The following is a 17,126-nucleotide window of genomic DNA, read 5'->3' as shown; positions in this document are numbered from 1 at the left end:
CTCGACCATAAAGCCCCGACTGGTGGAGGGCTGCAGTGATAGTTGACTTTGTGGAACTTTCTCCCATCTCCCTACTGCATCTCTGGAGCTCAGCCACAGTGATCTTTGGGTTCTTCTTTACCTCTCTCACCAAGGCTCTTCTCCCACGATTGCTCAGTTTGGCTGGACGGCCAGGTCTAGGAAGAGTTCTGGTCGTCCCAAACTTCTTCCATTTAAGGATTATGGAGGCCACTGTGCTCTTAGGAACCTTGAGTGCTGCAGAAATTATTTTGTAACCTTGGCCAGATCTGTGCCTTGCCACAATTCTGTCTCTGAGCTCCTTGGACAGTTCCTTCGACCTCATGATTCTCATTTGCTCTGACATGCACTGTGAGCTGTAAGGTCTTATATAGACAGGTGTGTGCCTTTCCTAATCAAGTCCAATCAGTTTAATTAAACACAGCTGGACTCCAATGAAGGAGTAGAACCATCTCAAGGAGGATCAGAAGAAATGGACAGCATGTGAGTTAAATATGAGTGTCACAGCAAAGGGTCTGAATACTTATGACCATGTGATATTTCAGTTTTTCTTTTTTAATAAATTTGCACAAATTTCTACATTTCTGTTTTTTTCTGTCAAGATGGGGTGCTGAGTGTACATTAATGAGAAATAAAATGAACTTTTTTGATTTTAGCAAATAGCTGCAATGAAACAAAGAGTGAAAAATTTAAAGGGGTCTGAATACTTTCCGTACCCACTGTATATACTATATACTAAATTCATTTTGGGTCACTTTTTGGACGACATGCTATCGTATGACTTTTCTTTGAATATTTTGGACAACATACTTTGGATATTTTGGATGACTTTTCATTACTTTTTGGAGTATGACCTTTTTCTGAACGGGTAAACCTTGTGTTACCTCGGCGGGTAAACCGTGAACCTTGTGTGTTACCTTGGCGGGGCTCGAACCCGTGTCTTCATGAGGTTGTTTCTAGCTCGGAGTTGGCATTGTAGACTATCTTCGGCGCCGGAGGAGGAGCTGCGGCAGGAGAAAGAGTTTCACGGAGTTCACTCAGAGCTTCCAGTGATTCAACAGACTGTTAACTCAACAGGTAAAAGATTCTACTTCACCAAGGCTCCTATTAATGGTTCAGATTCCACCTTGGCCTGTTAATGGTGATTCAACTTTGTAAAGTTGAAACATTTGGAGAAATTGAAAAAGTTTTGCATACACTACACATTACAGGAAGATATTTAATATCACTGCAGACCCCCTTGAAAACACGTATATCTACTAAGAATGTCTGTGGCAATTTTGGTCGCATTTGAATGAATATTTGTGGATGGTGGAGTTATAGGTTGCAGTGAGCCAAAGATTTGTCACAATGCTGTCTAACTCCTGGGAAGATTGGTGGCTCAGTGGTTAGCACTGTTGCCTCTCAGTAAGAGAGTTGAGGGTTTGATTCCCCCCTTTGTAATGACTTTAAAAAAGAAGTCATACTATAGCATGTCATCCAAATTATGAAAAAAAAAAAAAGTCATACTACAGCAAAAAGTGACTTTTGGGTCATTTTTTGGCCGCCACGCCACGGGCACACCGATCGACGAAAACAAATTCTTATGATAACTTTTAATTCCAAACATGTAAATAGGGCACAGACTCAATTTCAAGTCGGTCCGACAAAATCTGAAGGAGGAGTTTGTTAAAGTAAAACGTGCGAATCGCCAAAAATGGCGACTACATTCAAAATGGCGGACTTCCTGTTGACTTGACGTATTGGTGCAACGTAACTTTTTTGTTCGTCTCGGTGTGATACACACGTCCACCGAATTTCATGCATGTAGCTAAATGGAGCCGCCGGGGCATCTGTTTAGGGGGCGCTAGCGAGTCATTTGGCCACGCCCACTCGCGACGCCACTAAAATACATCATTTTTCGCCGGGAGAGATGGGTGTACCAACTTTCATGAGTTTTTGAATATGATAAAGCCTCCAAAAATGCAGTTGTTTACGGGGAATCATAATCGCTTGGATAACAACAGGGCTTTCGCACCATCGGTGCCCGGACCCTAAAAAGACCGTTTTTATGGTCGGTATCAATTTCATGAAGCTGCATTTAAGCCAACAACAAGAACATTTACAAAGTCGTTGGCGTGTTTTAGGCATCATTAGGTTCTTCTGTATAAAAGTAAATGAGTGCAATAGTGAGAGAGATTCGTGATCTCATTTCTAAGCAAAAAAATATTTCTTTTTTTCTTTTCTTTTTTTTATCCAGAATTGTGCAGCCCCAACGCAAACAATGAAATCCTGTATTATCTACCAGAGACAGTCGGGTGGGGGTGGGGGTGGAGTTTTGGAGTTTTGTTTTGTCTCTGTTGGCATCCAAAAATGCCAAGCAGATTGAGTTCTTATCTGAAACATCTCGGGTTTTTGTCTCCTTGCACATTTCTGCACCTGGTCTGCTCTTCAGGTGCTCCGTCGCGGTGCTTCCAAGTTTTTCGCTTGCAAACACGTGCATGAATGTTGCTTGATTTGAGAACTCGAATTTGTAAACACGCTCATTACCCACTCGCTGCAGCTCTGACATCTGTGCGCCGGCAGGGAGCACATCTAACCTCCTAGCTACACTAATCTCTGTACCAATTTGCACTGTAAACTTCAGCGCGCTCCGGCAGCCCACCGTGCACATGTTGACATTGATGCTGCTGCGGTAACATTTGAGATTTGATCATATTTGGTTCACCAGTAAAGATAAATCAGAGGTTTTTGGACGTAACCAATATCTCGAAGACCAGGCTATTATTCATGACGCAATTCGGAGTCTTCTCCCAAAACAGCTGACGCACTGATGTGTGTTCGCGTCAGAGAAACGACAGCGAGGTTTTTAGAAATCCGATTCCCCACATTGTTATCTAACATCTGCATTGTTTCTACGTAAATGGAGAGGCACCGTTTGTGTCTGCTTTTGTTTTTAAGGCGAAAAGTACTTCACGTCTTCGTGCTCTTCTATTTTCAACAGTGCCAGACACTTCAGCTTTGCACAGCTGGCACATTGCTTCTCTGAGATCAAAGAAGCACCACACTGCAGACATTTTCTTCCTGCCAGAAATGTATTTTACTGCACCAAAGTGCAGCTCACTAAAAGTAATGGCACTGAAAAAGCTTTGTCTGCAGATCAGAGTGCAAAAACCCAGTAACTGAAAGACTGATAAGACAGAAATGACTGGTGTTGCTGTTCAGTGCTGTTGGATATTAGTGTTTTCCTCCTCACCAACCCCACCATGACTTTTTTTTTTTTTTTTTTTTTTTTTTTTTTTCCTGTGTATTTTCTGAAGAATCAGATCACCCTTGTGAAACTAATTTCAGTTAAAATGCTGAAAACCCACATTATATACATAAAACAATTAGCAGCTGCCGGTAGGAGGGATCAAACTCAACGTCTTGTGTCTTTTGAAGTGGCTGTCGTTGTGTTTTCAGCTTAATTATGGCCCGGATCTCGGTCAGCAAAAGAAAAGAAAAAAACCTCAAGTGTGGCAGTACTTAAACATGAAGCCGTCTTCTGTAGAGACGAGATAGTACTCCGTGCATGTTCGTGACTGAGGTCTTTATTAAATTAGACAAGTAGGATCTTGACTCAATTGTTCAATGTTGTTAGACCGGTTAAAAAAAAAAAAAAAAAAAAAGATTCTAACTTTAACTTGTGCATTTTTTTTTTCTTCCCTGTATTGACATATGCTGTGAAAAGTTTTTTTGTGACCGCATGAAATTAGTGCTGCAGCTGCAATGAGAGTTTTTTTTATTTATTATTGATTAATTCGTCTTGTGTATAAAATATCAGAAAATGTTTTTTCACAAACCTCAAATATCTTGCTTTGTCTGACCTGCGAGCAAAACCCCAAATATATTCAGTGTAACAAATAAACGCATCAAATTCTCACATTTAAGATGAAACGGCATATTTTATGTATTTTTGATTTTTATTTATTTTATTTTTTTAAAGCAAACAAAAAAACCGGACTAAAATGATTATTCAAACATCAAAATAGCTGCCGCTGTTGCTCTTGTGTTTTTTTTTAGCGATTGTAATTCAAGAGAAACTCTTCTGTCTGTTAGTACTGAATGTTAATCTGGGAGAGAAACCTGAACGGCTGTAAAAAAAAAACTTTCTCTCTGCAACAAGCAGAGTCTCATAAGAATAGACTTCTTCTGACCTGCCGCCTGCATGACCCAAACAATATGCTGCGGAGTCACAACAAGGCCTGTAATATAATCATGTGCACTTTTAACGTTAGTGTCGTGTTTTAGGTAGATTTAGTTCCATGTGAAATACCACCTGCACCCTCTTTGTTGTCAAACTAGTTACCTGAGCTTTTTAAACGGGGCTGTCACGGTTACATATTCAGGCTAGCGCAGGTCTCAACTGCAGCCACACCTTCTCTGTATTTGACTTGCCTCAATTTTTTATGTTTCTTTTTTTTTTTTTTTTTTTTGTGTATGTGCGTTTTCTCTCCTCGTCACCGCTGACAGAGCAAAGACAAGTTGTCCCCTTTCACCAAAACTCCGAAGTTGGACCGGAGTGAATTGCTGGGGAAGGAAGGAAAAGCCAAGTCTTCCATGAAGCGCAAGCTCTCCTTCACGACCAGTCCGTCCCGGACGGAGGAGCGAGACTCTGACACCGGTAAGGAGCCGTTCGCTCTTCCTCCCCTCTCCTCCTCAAAACCGGCCACGCTGCTGGCTCGCTGCCACGTCCTCACACACCGCCCCCTGGTGGCCATGTCGTCTACAGAGGCTCGTAATGGGTCCAACTTGTTCGGCAACGACATCCAAATCTGACCACACTGATGAAGTTGTGGCCTGTAGTGTTTATTATGAGACCTGAGAATAGAAGCAGATGCGATCGCATCAATCTGTAGAGCAACTATTTGATATGTAGTATGTTTGAATGTTATGTATAATAATTAGGCCCCCCTACCCCCAACCCCTCTGTATAATACTACTTTACTGCCTAAAAATCCCACAGAAAAAACAGAATCTGACTGAAGGGAAGTCTGTGCAGCCAAAACTGGATATATCTTCTATTCGTCTGTCATCGAGCCTCCACTGTTTAAAAAAAAACACGATTAAAAACACATCAGTGTTGCTTTTCGTGACATATTCTTTCATTACTATGAACATTGGGACATTTTAAATCAATCCCACGTGCACTGCCCTGCTGCTTAACCCCCAGTAGTACTACACCCCCCCACCCCCCACAAACAAATGCTCCATGTAAGACCTGGTATGCCCCATTTATTTGTGAAAAGATGCGTGATAACTGCTTCACTGTAAAAACTCTTTTCATTCCCCTCTTCCATTGAAGATGTTGTCAGCGTTTTGCACCGGCCTTGAACGTCGCTGGCAGTAAACAGGTTTCCCAGTTGAAGACACAAAGCTCGCTCAAGTGCTCCGCTTCACGTTGTAGACGTCTTAATCTCACCCTCTCGCTTGTGTAAACACCGTTCGACTCACGTCATTTGGTTGGAAGTTTAACTGTGTGTTTGCATCAGATCTGAGACCTAAAAATAGTTTTGCGTATCCTACAGCCGTAATTATGATGAATAAAGTCCGTGTTTACAGACAGCTCGCCTTCATCTCCTCTGGAGAGCAAAGCCCAACGTAATGATTTTCATTGTGTGGTCCTGCGTCAGTCTCGCAGATGAGAAGCCTCAATTTTCGAAATCACTAAGTATGATTTATGTTGCACAGGTTATAAAGCTAAACTAGCTTTGAAGGTGGGTTTTTTTTATTTATTTTTGTTGCCCTCCAGCAGCTTTTTTCCCCCCACAGTGCCCCCTCAGGTTCCCTGCGTTGGGCAGCTGGAGGAAGAAAGGGGAGTAATGAGTCCACTGACCGCCTCGGATCGGATCCTCTCTCCTGTCTCCTGTGTTGCCATGACTCATAATCTGTGCGTGGAGTGAGAGTGCGCCTTTGTGCCCGTCTGTATTTGAGTACATGTGAAATGAGGAGGGTGTGTGTGAGAGAGAGTGAGAGTGTGTGTGAGCGTTAATGCAGTGCTTTCCCACCCTACCTCCTCCCCAACCCCCCCCCACCCACCTTGCCACCCCCCTCCCTCCTCCCCACCCTCTCTTGCTTTGCACTGTAGATGACTCAGACCCAGGCCAGTCGAGTGAGACCTGGGGAGAGAGATTAGTGCCTCCCTGCAGGATATACGCAGGTAATCGCTGCAGCCTGATTCCTCCCCCCCCCCCCCCCCCCTCCTCCTCCTCCTCCTCTTCCTCCTCGTCTTCCTCCTCCTCCATGTCCTCTTCGAGTCACGTCACCCACTTTGCGGTACTACTCCGCTGTTAACACACATGCACACATGCATGTGTGTGTGTTTCGCCTTTGCATCTGCCCCCGTTACAGCTCACGCATGTCTGTGTTTAGTAACAACCGACTGACGGAGACGGGGGGCGGGGGGGGAGCCGAGGAGTGCCGTCTGCACTTGGCTGCCTTAAGAGAATGCTGTCCTTTTTTTTTTTTTTTTTTTTTTAAATCCCCCTTTTTCAAACCTCATGCTTGTCATCTGTTTCTCTGCGTGCTCAACAGATACAAGGAGAGGAAGGAAAACATGTCATTGTGGCGATGAAATATGTCGTTTGGGAACGGTCAAGACTTCTTCTTTTTTCTTTTTTTTTTGGACCGTTCACCAACATCTTTTCTCGGGCTTTGTTGCAGATAAAGATGGACCAGACAAGAAGAAGGTGAAAAAGGAGGCCGGGGGCAAGAAGTCCCAGGCGCCCAACCTTTTGTTTGGGTATCCGCTGTCGGAGCGCAAACAGATGGCTCTTCTAATGCAGATGACTGCCAACAGTCCAGGTTTGTGTACCTGCCCTCTCACCTTTTTACCACATCAAGACGGCTCGGAGTGTATTTACTGTTGGATGAGTCATGCTTCTGAGTGCTCTGACATGTATATTCTCCAGTATTTGAAGGTTGTTGTTTTAAAGGAAGGGCAGCATCTAATATTTCATTTCGCTGCCAAGAACGTTATCTTTGTTCTTTCTTTGTATACTGTGCTGATGCAGTTGGCTCTCTTTGAAAATAATAGGCTTTAAGACAAGGACAGTAAATGCATATCCACTGAAAATATACCATCTTCCCAGTGAAACCAGTTTCATCGCAGTTACTTAGTCTAGTTTTGACCTTTCGATGCAAATTAAAATCCCTATTAAAAGAACGGTTTCTTTTATTAAATACCTAGTAAAAGACACGTTTAAATAGTCTTTCAGCAAAACCAGATTTGTCGGTCACGGCTCAGTCTTGTCTAGAGAGAGCAGTGGTTATCTCAATCTGTGACAGGCTTTTCCCTCGAGCACCAGTTAAATCCTTTTCCTCCCTCCTCCCGTGTCCAGACTCTACACCCAGTCACCCCTCACAAACGACCCCTGTGCAGAAGAAGGTGCCCAGCAGCGCCTCGTCTCGACAGAAAGACAAGGTCAACAAGAGGAACGAGCGAGGGGAGACTCCCCTCCACATGGCAGCCATCCGGGGCGATGCCAAGCAAGTTAAGGAGCTCATTAGCCTGGGAGCCGATGTCAATGTCAAAGACTTTGCAGGTACGATGCCGCGGGAGACGATTATTTAACAGCTTTCATTATGTCTGTGCGGTCGCTAATCACGACATGAAGCGGAGTAACAGCTGCTGATTATAAGGAGAGATAAAACGAGCGGCAATCAGTCCGCGCGTCACCGTCTTCTCTGCAGATGTTTTTGTTTTCGTGTAGTAAAATTGCAGGTTAAATTGGATATTAATTGCAACCGTCTCCTGAAAACCCTCCCTGTGCTCTCCAGGCTGGACTCCTCTTCACGAAGCCTGTAATCTCGGTTACTACGACGTGGCCAAGGTCTTAATAGCGGCGGGCGCCGAGGTGAACACGCAGGGTCTGGATGATGACACGCCACTCCACGACGCCTCCAGCAGCGGGCACAAAGATGTAAGAGCTTATCTGAAAGTTTGTCATAACAGTAGGTCTGCAGATGATAAGGAATGATAAAGATCTCTGCACTGGTGTTATGTGGCTGAAATTGACAGAACAGACAAAGAAAAGTTGCCTATCAGCGTAAATGTGTCAAAAACAGAACTAAACCATCTGTGGTTTGACAGTAATAATCTTGATGGAGTGATGTGGCTTTGTCATACAAGTCAGTATGTCAAACTTGACAAATATATTAAAACTGACATTTTAAAACCAATATCTCCTCCATCATCATGTATTCCTGTTTGCCATGTTGTCAAAATATCGAATACAAGAGGTTTATTGCCATTGATCATTTCTCATTGCATTATACAACAATTCATTCATTCAAATGTAAATTCTCCATAGCTTTTCTCAGAGTATAGTGTATGTTATTATGAGCATAAAGATACTCTTTATAAGTTGTCTGTAGAGTTGTGTTAATTGTAAAAAGTGCCAAAGAAAGAGAAATAAAAGTATTTTAATTATCTGCTTTAAAGAACTAAACTTGTCACAAATTTAAATCAAATGTTGAAGTTTTGGGATTTATTTTGTGTTACCGAGTATATTTTCCATTCAACAATCAAACGTGAGTTTTGTCTCTTTCTCTCTCTCTCTCTCTCCCTCTCTCTCTCTCTCTCTCTCTCTCTCTCTCTCTCTCTCTCTCTCTCTCTCTCTCTCTCTCTCTCTCTCTCTCTCTCGAGATTCTCGTTGTTCATTTTTACTGTGTCCTCTGCAGATTGTGAAACTTTTACTCCGTCACGGCGGGAACGCCTTCCAAGCCAACAAGCGCGGCGAGCGGCCGGTGGACGTCGCAGACTCTCAGGAGCTGGAACAGCTGTTAAAGGGAGAGGTGCCGCTGTCGGACCAGGATGACACCTCTTCAGGTAGGAACCAGGGGCTGCTGTGTTTGGTTCACCCTCCTGTGTCATGTCGTCTATTAGCGTACTAACTTTACTACTACTTATATTATTGGATGGTGTGCTGGAAGGCGCATTGGATAGAAACGCAACAATATCGTATGTTCACTACAGATGGACCAGAAGAGGCTAAAACTTCAAATGTCAACGCCCTTTTAGGATGGTACTCTAGCTTTATTTGATAAAACTAATTGAAATCACAGGATCATATTTGCGCTACAGAACATTTTTCATGAAAGGAAAGTAAGAATATAATCAAACTTATTAGAGACCTACGTTTCTGTGTTGGATACATCATGTAACCTTCAGTAATTGCGTGTATTTACATGACTCTACATTGAGCTTTATTGACTTGTGATGTATCATTTTAAAGATGATCTTCTCCGCTCCACAGAATCTGAAGACCCTCCGTCCGTCAATCCCTCCAGTGTGGACGACAACATGGACGACTCTGACACAGAAAAGGACTCTGATGGCAAACCGGTCACGAAAGCGTCATCGTCCGTGCCAGGCCTGGACGAGTACGAGTTTAAGGACGAGGAAGAAGAGGAGGATCTGAGTAAAGCCCTGAACGACAGACACATCCTCAGGCGGGAACTGCGGCAGCGGGAGAAGGAGGACAAGGAGCGGAACCATGTGGTGGGAAAGCAGAGCAGCAAAGGGGACTCCTCCTCGAAGTCCAAAAAGCAGAAGGGGTCCCGTGTCCACTGCAGCTCGGACACCTCCAGCGACGAAATGGAGAGTCTGCCGGAGAAAAGGAACTCCCCCACCTGCTCTCAGAGCTCAGAGAGCCTCAAGCCAGACACGAGGTCGAAAAAGGACAATGCTGAGCAAAAGGACAAGGACAAAGGGAAGGTCAAGAGAAAGAGCAAAAGCCAGAACAAAAATAAGGAAAACCAAGAGGATGGGAAAGAGAACAGCAAAACGTTGGTACTCTCTCTGGCAACTGTGTCTGAGAGCACTGAAAATGGTCGGGAGGAAGACTCCTTCAAGATGTCTTTCAGTCCTAAAGACGACTCATCCGTCCACCTCTTCCATCTGTCATCCATCAAATCCCCTAAACTGAACCACAGTCTGACGGATAAACAGACGCCACTCAAACAGGAAAACACCAAGATGTGCGTTTCCATCAGCGACAGCTCGTGTCCGGTGGACGGCGTCAAATGCAACCACTACACAGACGCAGACTACTGCACTGAAGGCTCCAGCACCAAAGGGTGTAAGCACAAGGAGAAGAGCAAGCACCAACAGAAGGACTCGGGCGTGGACGGAGACGACGGTCGTACGAGCCCCTACAAAGACAGCAGCATAGGAAACAGTATAGACAGCAGCGACGGTGCCTTAAGGAAGACCGATCTAGACGGCAAAGTGGTGAAGAAGCATAAACTTAAACACAAGGAGAAAGACAAACACAGGAGAGAGTACGAGGCGGAGCGGAGCCGCCACAGGCAAAAGGAGGCCAGAAAAGACAGCCACAGGAATCTGGAGTTTGACAGAGAGTTCTGGAAAGAGAATTTTTTCAAAAGTGATGAGACGGATGAACCTCTGCCAGTGAAAAAGGAAGGTGAAGACAACAGCTCGCTTCAGAGGACCGCTGACTCGTCTCCTGTCAAAGATGAGAGAAACACGAAGGAGAAGCACTCCAGCAGCAAAGACAAGCGGCAGAGAGACGAGCGGGAGAAAGACAAGGCCGTGAAGAAGGAGCGGAAGGAGGCTGCCGGTAAAGAGGAGAAGGTAAAGGATTCAAAGCCGAGCGAGCGTGACGAGAAGGTGGACTGCCACGGCTCAGGGCGGATTCCAGAGGAGTCGCTGCAGAGCAACAGCATGAAAGAAGAGACAGAGGAGAAATCCATAAGTGGGATCACAGCTGATCAAGAACAGCTGGAGCCGTCTGAAAAAGGCTCACGTGAGAAAACTGACAAGAGGCTCCCAGGAAAGGAAAAGGAATCCGATAAAGTGGAGAAAAGGCATCCTGACAAGGAAAAAAAGGTTAAAACGGAGCACTCCGACAAAGCTGAACCGCAGAACTCGGTGGATCGTTGGAAGGAAAAAGAGAGAACCGGAGCCACTTCTTCCCCCTCGCCTGGAGATAAAAGCTACAAAGAGAATGAAAAGCTGAAATCTTTAACCGCAACAAAAAAGCACGAAGACGGCAGGAAAAATAAAGATAAGTTTGATAAACGGTCTGATAGGGAGAGGCAGGGAGAGTACAGTGTTGGAGATCACAGAGAAAAGGATCGCAGCAACTCTGATAGGAAAGGAAAACCTCTGGAGAAGACCACGGATCACGGTAAATCTGATCGCCTCAAAGAAAAGGACTGTGACAGGAAGAAGAGAGACAAAACAAAAGATGGAAGTCTCTCATCAAGCTCCAATCTGAAATTACTTTTAGAAGAGAAGAAGAGCTATCTGTCCGAGAGCGGCAAGTCCTTATCGACAAAATCGAAGGAGGAAGTTGTGAGAACGCCGGAGAAGGAGCGCGACCGGCGGGACCGCGACCGAGACGCCGATAGACACAAGGATAAAGACCGGCACAAAGACCGCTCCCAGCAGGCCAAAATCAGCAAGGCCAAACCCAACGAGACGGACTCCGATAAGCCCAAGTCCAAAGCCCCTCAGGCAACACGGGACGCCAAGCCAAAAGAAAAGAGGCTCGTAAACGATGACCTGATGCAGACCAGCTTCGAGCGAATGCTCAGCCTGAAGGACCAAGAGATCGAGCAGTGGCATCGGAAACACCTGGAAAAAATCAAACAGAAAGAGCGGGAACGGCTCAAACAGCGGCCTGTGGCGGATCCAGGGAAGTCCAAGCCCAAAGACAGAACCAAAACCGAGCCGTGCTTGAGCAAGGAGCTCATGCGCTCTAAAAGCTCCGAAGCGTCCGACGTCCACAGCAGAGAGAAACCCCTGAAGGACGGCACCAGCCCCAGAACGATGTCTCTCGACGGGAAGAGTCTGCCCTCCATCAGCGCGAAGGTCATGTCGGCGGTGGAAAACTGTCTGACCAGATCGCCCCGGCCGGAGAGCGAGCGCTGCGGCCTCATGTCCAGGTCTGTGTCTTTAGTCTCCGTCGCCAGCTCAGAGGATTCGTGTCAGGCCACAACGTTAACGCCGAGAAACGTCGAATACGACTCCGACATGAACCTGGAAGCCTCCGACTCCCAGCCGGCATTTCTCCAGTCTTCCCTCGTCATCCAAGCCACCCGGTCGCCGCCCGTCCACGACAAGGACTGCAACAGTCTTCCAGATGTTCCCCAAAGTAACCGGACGCTGCCGCCGCCGGCCAGACACGAATCTCCGTACCTCAGGGCGATCCTGGACGAGGACGGCAACTCGCCCACGGAAGGGAAAGCTGTTGAAAATCTGCCAAAAGCCGGCCCGGCGGCGGCGGCGATCGCGGGGGACGAGCCGAGAACAAAGGAGACCTCGGAGGCCGAGGAGGGCCTCGGGAGTCAACAATGTTCCAACTCGGTTGCTGAATCCGTCACCGAAAAGGAAGCCGGCGCTGCCGGATGCTCGACCACGCAACTGTTAAACAAAGATCTTCCAAGTAAAAACGTGTCGCTTCCACAGTCCGGCCTCTCTCAGGGCAACAGCTCTCAAACGGGGTCAACGGAGCAGAAACCGCCTCCTTTCTCCGACGCGCCCGTTGTGAACGACGTCCCGTGTCCGACGGAGAGTTCACAGGCCGAATGCGGCAACGCCGACTCCGACCAGCCGTCGATATCGACGGCGTCCCTGCCCGACGAGCCGTCGGCGCTCGCGAACCCAAAAACCTTCCAGCAGAGAGAGACGTCTTCTGTCCCCGAGAGCGAGCAGCAGACGGAATCGGGCGCCGCGGAGGTTTCCGACCTCAAAGACAAGCCGGCGGAGAACGCCGACCGGCCGGAACAAGAAAGTATGGAAACGGTTTCAGAAAGGCCGGAAGCGGCGGAGAGTCCCGTGCCGTCCACCAGCTCGCACGTTCCCACCTGCGCTGCACCGGAGGCCTTTCCGGGTGTTGGGAACGCCAACGGCGAGTCCAAATGCTCTCGAGAGGATGCGGATGTGAATGTCCAAGACTGCAAGAAGTGGAGACCCTCCGGTGACGCCGCGTGTCCGGACGCCCAGGCGGAGAAGGAGAGCGCGCCCTGCCCGAGTCCCGAACACAAGCCAGACGAGATGACCGACGTCTCGCAGAGCTCGGAGGACAGCGGCGCCGCCGGCGTCTCTCGCGCAGCGGAGAGTTGGTCCGTGGAGGGCAGCCCGAGGGCGGAAGCTCCGTGGGAACCCAAAGCCGAGGTCCGCTCGGAGCAGACGGAGGCGACGCCCGCCGACGAGAAGCCCGAGTCGTCGTCGTCGTCGTCGTCGTACGGCACCGAGGAGCAAAGTCAGAGCTCCGTCCAGCCGGCGGCTCAGTCGGACGTCAGCAGCACCGCCTCGGGGAGTTCCTCTCCGCAGTCCACGGACCGGGACTCCGATTCCTCGGGGGCCAAGTTCAAGGTTCGCTGCGCGGACGAGGACGTGGACATGCACGTGCCCCATCCACGCAAGAGGAAGATGCCCAAGGCGTCGGGCTCCCAGCCGGGCTCCGCCGCGCAGCACGACAGGGAGATGGGCCAGCAGTCCCTCGCCGCCATCGTGGACTCGGTGAAGCTGGAGGAGATCGAGCCGTACCAGACGGAGAGGGCCAACCCGTACTACGAGTTCCTGCACATCCGCAGGAAGATCGAGGAGAAGCGCAAAGTGTTGTGCAGCGTCATCCCCCAACCGCCGCAGTATTACGACGAATACGTGACCTTCAATGGATCCTACCTCCTGGACGGGAACCCGCTCAGCAAACTCTGCATACCAACGGTGAGTCAGCATAATGTTCTGCCTTCAGTCAAAGCTGCGTCAAGAGATTCTTGATTGAGCCGCCGTCTCTCATGTTAAGATCTCTCAAGTTTGCTGATATAACAGAGCCGTCTGTGCTGCAACGTTTTTTTGATAGAAAATTAAACTGGCAATGAGGTAAAGTTTCTAACTCATTAACTTAAGATCAGGTTTTGAATAAAAAAGTTTTTTATATATATATATATGTATATATATATTTGGCTATTAGGTTTCTGGTTTTCAGCTGGCACTGATTTGTTCCTTTTGCAGATTAGAATTACAAACGTCTCCGGCAGCAGATCGTATCATTTGTAAACTAAACGTTTTGATTAATTCCGTTAAATGAAACTTTCTTGTGCTGTTACTACACTTACTGAAATACAACCCGCGTGGCAACCGGACGACAAAGAAACCACGACTCGCTTTCGCGTTAATTTCAGGAGGAAGTTAAACTTGAATTCCATATTTTGCCAGGGCTCGCAGGAAGAAATGAATCCTCGGCGTCGGTGGTCGTCGAATAAAGTGTTGCCGTTTCCCCGGAGACAAATAGTGAAACGTATAATTTGCCGTTGCTCGAAACCACAAGTGCCCGAGGTGCGAATGGTTTATATACCGATAACGCTTCTCTCGTTATCGGCGCCGCGTAAAAGTGCCTCCGCCGCAGCCCTCCGGGGCCTCGCACAGAGCCCGCTGTTGATATTTATACTATTGGCTCTAATTACTGCCGAAAGCTCTCTAGTTTGAATATTTATCGTTGAGTTTAGGTAGAGAGGGGAAAATGGATTCAAATCATAAATAATTTTTTTTTTTTAAATCATTATTTTTTTTAATTTTTTTACTGCCTAATACTTGTGAAAAATGATTCGCGTTTGGATCGAGTAACTTGTGAAAAAAATGACACGTCCAGGTTTATTTCATTGGGAGCTCGATTTAATGAACATTTTGATATCAAATGCCGCTCGTCTCATGAATTCAGCTGTCGATCGAAACCGACTGTTTTGAGCACAAAATGGAATCCGAACATTCGTTTATTGAAGACCTGAAAGTATTTAAAGCGGAACCGTGTCACATTTCAGATTTGATCACGTTATTGAACCGCGACTGGACGTGCTGACATTGTTGCCACAAGCGACTACATCCGGTGTCTAGTAAACATTTGAAGTGCGAGTGAGTGATTTGCGTCTTCTCTCGTCGGCTGTTTGAGCAGATAACTCCGCCTCCGTCGCTCCCCGAGCAGCTCAAAGAGATGTTCAAACAACAAGAGGTCGTCCGAATGAAGCTGCGACTGCAGCACAGCATCGAACGGGTGAGTAGTTTCCCCTCCTCCGGCTTCATGTCGGTAAGTTTACCTTCAGACGTTTGAAATGCTACTTTCTGTACTGATTTGGATGTTGTTTGGTTTTTTTTCTCCTCTCAGGAAAAGCTGATCGTTTCCAACGAGCAGGAAGTCTTGCGAGTTCACTACCGGGCAGCGAGAACGCTGGCCAATCAGACTCTGCCTTTCAGTGCCTGCACAGTCTTATTGGATGCCGAAGTGTACAACATGCCTCAAGACGTCCAGGTGAGTTGGATGATTCGATTCGATTCGATTTGACTTCATTAATCCCACAGAGGGGAAATTCGGTCGGCACAGCAGCAAAGTGCATTCAATATGAAAAAATTTACAAATACGTATAAGATGTAAGAAATAAGATGGATAAAAAAAATAAAAAAAAAATCATTATTTTCAAATGGATATACACAAAAAGACAAATCTTTTTTTTTTTTTTTTAAATGGATAAATGGAGAAAAAAAAGTGTCCGGTGCTCTGACATGAAATGAGATGAACAGTGCAACGATATTACAGGGTGAGGAAATTCAGTGTTTGATAAGTTGTTGATGTTTCTGTGTTCGGTTCGCAGAACGATGACGGCAAAACGTCAGTAAGAGACCGATTCAACGCCAGACAGTTCATGTCCTGGTTACAGGACGTCGACGACAAGTTTGATAAACTGAAGGTAAGAAAGAGCTGAAGAGCTTAAATTCATCCTCCAATGATTTTTATTTCTTTCTTATTTTCGTTTTAAATTCTTTTTTCTTTTTTTTCTCTTCGAGATAAATATAATTCAGGTTCAGCTTCTCTCCCGTGCTTTTCTTGTTAAATGATAAAATGAATGTCTTTTGGGGTTTTAGACTTTCGGGCAGAAAGAAGAGACTGAAAGATTTCACGTGGGGTTTTAGGAAAATGGTATTTAGAGAAATGGTGATTTTTTTTTCTTTCTTTTTTTTTCAGCCATTTAAAAGACCAAACAACAATTAATGCGATTCAGAATAATTAGATAAAATAAAATCACGCTCTGTTGTCTTTTTCACTGTGAACCTACAAAAACAAGATTTCTTTTTTTCAAACCTTTTTAAATTTAAATTTTCCTGGTTCCCACACTTCTTGTCCACATGTGGAACTAATTTCAGGCTGATCTTTTAAAGAGCTGCGGTTTTGCAGGGCAAACAATAGAAAGAGGGTTGGTAGATGCTTTTGTTTATTACAAAATAACAGTTGCACCATTTCAGGCTATTGTAGTTCATCAGTTTCTCCATCATTTTTCTAGGTCTCTATTTGTTCGGCGGAGTCCTCAGTTTTGGTTTATAAGGACTTTTATTTTATTTATTTTTTTTACACGTAAAGAAATTGCAGACGCTGGAGCCCACACACGAGCGGGATGGTGTTAAATCTAAAAGAAAAGATGCTTGTCCGATCCACTGCACCTGTTCTCTATATTTTGAATCTCCCTTTACAGACTGTTTTGAGTCTTTGCCATTAAGGCGCATCGATAAAAATGAGCCTCCATTCTGATTGGCCGACTCTTTTTTTTTGTTTTGTTTTTTTCTGGCTGTAAATGCACACAAGGTGGGAAAAAAAACAACAACAATGCAATCAAACCAAGTAGGAAGTGAATCTGCGTTCACCTGGCTCCTCCGGCTGCTGGCCGTACTCTCCGGCTCCGGTTTTATGAACCCGTGCTGGTCTAAAATTAAGCGGCCTTGTTAAACCAGATGACGTCTTTCTATCTGTGGAGTCTCATTGTTACACCAAAAAAAAAAAAAAAAAGTGTGAAATCACGCTGCCTTCAGCCACCGTCTTTCTTTTACCTGCTTCTAAAACACACACACAAAAAAAAAAAATCTATAAATTCAGCAAAACAAATTTGTTACTGATTAATGACCCACACCAAAGAGGGATTTTACCTCCTGAAGTATAAAAACTAAAAAAGTCCAATATGGTATTAAATCAGATTTCCATTTCTTTTTGATTACGAAGCAGGTTAAGGCGCTTTATAAATATTGTTAAAAGTGCTGAACCGCTCAGTCCACGGAGAAATGAACACGGCGCTGA

At 45.9% G+C, this 17,126-nt stretch overlaps 1 protein-coding gene across 4 annotated transcripts in view; it reads left to right on the top strand.

Moving 5' to 3' along the window:
- The window catches only part of ankrd12 (ankyrin repeat domain 12), a 39,810-nt gene that overhangs the window by 20,174 nt on the left and 2,510 nt on the right, over nt 1-17,126 (top strand). For 3 of the 4 annotated variants that reach the window (XM_069157917.1, XM_069157913.1, XM_069157914.1), the window contains 10 exons: nt 4,510-4,660; nt 6,125-6,196; nt 6,700-6,840; nt 7,377-7,580; nt 7,816-7,958; nt 8,719-8,866; nt 9,294-13,735; nt 14,961-15,059; nt 15,171-15,314; nt 15,655-15,750. In XM_069157917.1, coding sequence (XP_069014018.1) covers nt 4,597-4,660; nt 6,125-6,196; nt 6,700-6,840; nt 7,377-7,580; nt 7,816-7,958; nt 8,719-8,866; nt 9,294-13,735; nt 14,961-15,059; nt 15,171-15,314; nt 15,655-15,750 — 5,553 coding nt within the window. In that variant the 5' untranslated portion in view covers nt 4,510-4,596. The remainder of the gene's footprint in view (nt 1-4,509; nt 4,661-6,124; nt 6,197-6,699; nt 6,841-7,376; nt 7,581-7,815; nt 7,959-8,718; nt 8,867-9,293; nt 13,736-14,960; nt 15,060-15,170; nt 15,315-15,654; nt 15,751-17,126) is intronic. The other variant, XM_069157915.1, reaches the window with a different exon arrangement.

This window comes from Embiotoca jacksoni, unplaced genomic scaffold (assembly GCF_022577435.1).
Source record: "Embiotoca jacksoni isolate LCO1_2020_lvr unplaced genomic scaffold, fEmbJac1.0.p SCAF_22, whole genome shotgun sequence".
Taxonomy (NCBI): domain Eukaryota; kingdom Metazoa; phylum Chordata; class Actinopteri; family Embiotocidae; genus Embiotoca; species Embiotoca jacksoni.
The sequence above is the reverse complement of the archived record's forward strand: the minus strand, read 5'-3'. Positions and strand labels throughout refer to the sequence as shown.